Source organism: Triticum urartu, chromosome 6A (assembly GCF_056163025.1).
Source record: "Triticum urartu cultivar PI428250 chromosome 6A, HENAU_Tu73, whole genome shotgun sequence".
Classification (NCBI taxonomy): Eukaryota; Viridiplantae; Streptophyta; class Magnoliopsida; order Poales; family Poaceae; genus Triticum; species Triticum urartu.
Genome location: NC_141878.1, coordinates 99,170,001 through 99,173,737, shown reverse-complemented (window position 1 = coordinate 99,173,737; position 3,737 = coordinate 99,170,001). Strand labels below are relative to the sequence as shown.

At 54.5% G+C, this 3,737-nt stretch overlaps 1 protein-coding gene across 1 annotated transcript; it reads left to right on the top strand.

Annotated features, from left to right (window-relative positions):
- Window positions 1–477: 477 nt before the first annotated feature.
- Window positions 478–3,324, top strand: LOC125515182 (exocyst complex component EXO70A1-like). The gene has a single exon (XM_048680619.2). The coding sequence runs from the start codon at window positions 808–810 to the stop codon at window positions 2,815–2,817; it is 2,010 nt and encodes a 669-aa protein (XP_048536576.2). The 5' UTR covers window positions 478–807; the 3' UTR covers window positions 2,818–3,324.
- Window positions 3,325–3,737: the final 413 nt, after the last annotated feature.

Genomic DNA, 3,737 nt, shown 5'->3' with positions numbered 1-3,737 from the left:
CATGCTTCTTTAATCACCCTGCCCATCCCAGTTTGTTCCAAACTTCTTTTGCCTTCTGACAGAGGAACAATACGTGTTTCGTGTCTTCCGGTTCATTCGTGCATGAGGGGCATGGGAGGGTATCATGCAATGTACGCCAAATAAAGATTTTTATCTTTGCCGAACAAGACAATTTCCAAATCTTCTCCTGAATAGGGTTGACATTGATTCTACCCATGCCGTTTATGTACTGCAATTTCTTTCCATGTTGTTGGTTCCATTCCTTCAAATAGGCAGATCGAACCGTGAACAAACCATTTCTCGTAAAACTCCACGCAATGAAGAAAAAAAATGGTTTATTTGCTGGTTTAGCGCATGTGCCCGGCGTCGGTGAGCAGATAGAAAAATAGTGTAAAAAAATCTGGCTTCAGCTCGTTGACGACCGCGGTCCTTTCCTTTGGATGCTCCAAATCTCCTCTGACATCACCTAAACGAAAACGCAAGCGCCATCCTCCTGTCGATCACCCCGAAAATTGTCGCGGCATTCTGCCCGTGCACTGCATACGCCCCAAAGCCAAAAGTTCGTCGCCCCCTCCTCCCTTTTCCTCCGCTTTCCCTTCGCCCTCCGCACACAGCTTCTTCCTCCTCCCAACCTAAACCCGGCGAAGAAACCCCACTCCCTCTCGCTCCACCGGACGCCCAGAGCAGCCAGCCGTTTCCATCGCGAGGAGAGAGGGAGGGATCCGGACTCCAGGATCACGCTCCCTCATTGCGCTCCCCGCCGGAGCGGAGCGTCAGGTTCTTTCACCCTCTCTCGCCACGCGCGCGATGGATCAGGACGTCGACGACAGGGCAGCCGCGAGCGTGGCGGCGGCGGCGCGCGCACTGCGGACCGGGCTGGAGCGGTCGCGCGCGATGGGGCAGGCGCTGGCGCGCGGGGGGCCGCGGCTCGAGGAGATCCAGGCGGCGCTGCCGGCGCTGGAGGCGGCCGTGCGCCCGATCCGGGCGCCCATGGCCGAGCTCGCGGCGGCGGGCCCGCACATCGACCGCGCCGTGGGCCCCGCCGCCGCCGTGCTCAAGGTGTTCGACGCCGTGCACGGGCTCGAGCCGCCGCTGCTCGAGGCCGGCGCCGCCGCGCGGGACCTCCCAGGGTACCTCGCCGTGCTCGGCCGCCTCGAGGAGGCCCTGCGGTTCCTGTCGGGCAACTGCGGCCTCGCCGCCGAGTGGCTCGCCGACATCGTCGAGTACCTCGGCGACCACGACCTCGCCGACCCGCGCTTCCTCGCCGAGGTCGGCGTCGCCCTGGACGGGCTCAAGAACCCCTCCGGGTACCTCGACGGCGGCCTCCTGGCGGCCGCGCTCGACGTGCTCGAGGCGGAGTTCCGACGCCTCCTCGCCGAGCATTCCACGCCGCTCGCGATGCAGCAGCACGGCGCCACCCCAGCGTCCACCGCGCCGGCTCGCGTCCCGACCGCCGCCGTCCGCAAGCTCAGCCCGATTCTCGACCGCCTCTTGGCCAATGGCCGGCAAGACCGCTGCATCTCTCTGTATGCCGATGCACGCGACGGTGTGGTGAGTGCCAGCCTCCATGCGCTCGGCCTCGATTACTTGCACAATCCAGCTGACGACGCCCAGGAATTAGGCCCTGGGGTCGAGTTGTGGGGGCGGCATTTGGAGTTTGTGGTGCGCCGCCTCCTCGAGTCTGAGCGTCAGCTCTGCGCCAAGGTGTTTGGGCAGCACAAGGATGATGCATCAGTTTGCTTCGCCGAGATAGCGTCGCGAGCTAGTGTTCTTGATTTTTTGAGGTTTGGTCGTGCCGCTGCGGATGCTAAGAAAGACCCAATCAAGCTCTTGCGTTTGCTTGAGGTCTTTGATTCTTTGAATAAGCTGAGGTTGGATTTCAACCGGTTGTTCGGCGGAAAGGTGTGTGCGGATATTCAGTGCGAGACAAGGGACCTTGTGAAGTTGTTGGTGGATGGCTCTGTTGAGATCTTTGAGGAGTTGATCGTGCAGGTGGAGCTGCAGCGACACATGCCTCCCCCAGCCGATGGGGGTGTGCCACGCCTGGTCACTTTTATCGTCGACTACTGCAACCGGCTCCTTGGTGAGAAATACAGGCCTGTGCTTGCACAGGTGCTCACCATCCACCGCAGTTGGCGCAAGGAAGTGTTCAGTGACAAGATGCTTGCTGTCGCAGTGCTCAACATTGTCAAGGCCCTTGAAGCCAACTTTGATGTTTGGTCGAAGGCGTATGGGAATAAGATTCAGTCATACATCTTCATGATGAACACACGCTGGCATTTCTATAAGCATGTCAAGGCTACTAAGCTGGCTGAACTCTTGGGTGATGTGTGGATCAGGGACCATGAAAAGTTTAAGGATTTCTATCTGACGGTGTTTATGAGGGATAGCTGGGGGGCGCTTTCGCCGCTGCTCAACCGGGAGGGCCTAATCTTGTTCTCCAAGGGCCGTGCCACAGCAAAGGACCTCGTGAAGCAGCGCCTTAAAACTTTCAATGCGAGATTCAGTGAGATGTTCCACGAACAGTCAGCGTGGATCATACCGGACAAGGACTTGAGGAGGGAGACATGTGACCTTGTGATACAGGCAATAGTTCCCCCTTACCGGAGTTACATGCAGAACTACGGACCACTCGTAGAGCAGGATGCAAGTGCTAGCAAGTATGTAAAGTATACTGTCGATGGTTTGGAAAAGATGCTCGGTTCGCTGTTCACGCCCCGTCCCAGGAGGTCTGGGAGCTTCCAGATTGGGCACTCCAGTGGCAAGATCACTAGTGCAATGACGGGGATGTATCGGAGTGCTTCCACAGTGAAATAACTCCAGTTGAGAAAACATTTGAAGAACCAAGATATTGATTCTAAAATTTATGAAATAACTGGATAAGTGAGGCCAGCTTATTTTCACCAGTCTGCAAATTCATCCGCCGTACTGGAAGCGACATGTAATAATTGACCTGTGATGAAGGCATTGCTGTCTGCTGGCATATGAACAATAAGCTCTTATTGATGGTGAGCAGAAGAGTAGAAGACTGCTGGAGCATTTCATCTGCTCGTGTTTGAGATGTTGCCTAAGTTACCTTCTTTCTGTGGATGTATAAGTGTCTCTGGGACCATGTAGTCTTCTGTTCAGGAACCTCTTTGGTGACTGGAGGATATCTAAATGGGTTGCGGTGTATGTAAAATTGGTTGTAATTTAGGAGGGTTGTAGACATTTTTTATCTGGGTTACATGTGGTACAAGTTGAGCTCCAGTCTGCAACATATATGCAAAACTAGAGTTTCAAGTTCCTGGTTCTCTCTGGGAAGAAGCTCGTTGTTTCTGCCAAGTCTTTGTTTTCGCACTTGTCACAGATTTAGGCTGAAGCCAGGCATAGTTGGTGCTGACGTGCATGGAAGGCTGACTTTGATCGATAATGGTGGTATGTGATGTTTACGGTGTGGTGCTGCACTAGGTTCTTCTATGGTTCTTGGGCTCTAGGCACTTTCACCGTCTCTCCTACGACCTGCTCGTCGAATTACTGGCCGAAATTCTGGTGTTAGTAATAATTATTATTGTCACTTGGATTATCTCCTGCGTCCGCCAACTGAATCTTGCAGAACTTCATCGCACGAAGAAAAATTCCCTGGGGTTAAGTAGAAGCATCAGAATATATTGTCATAGAGCTCCAGCATTTTGAATTGGATTGGCAAACAAGCTTCATAGGGACAAAGGAGAAGAGTGAGCTCATCAGAAGCAAAA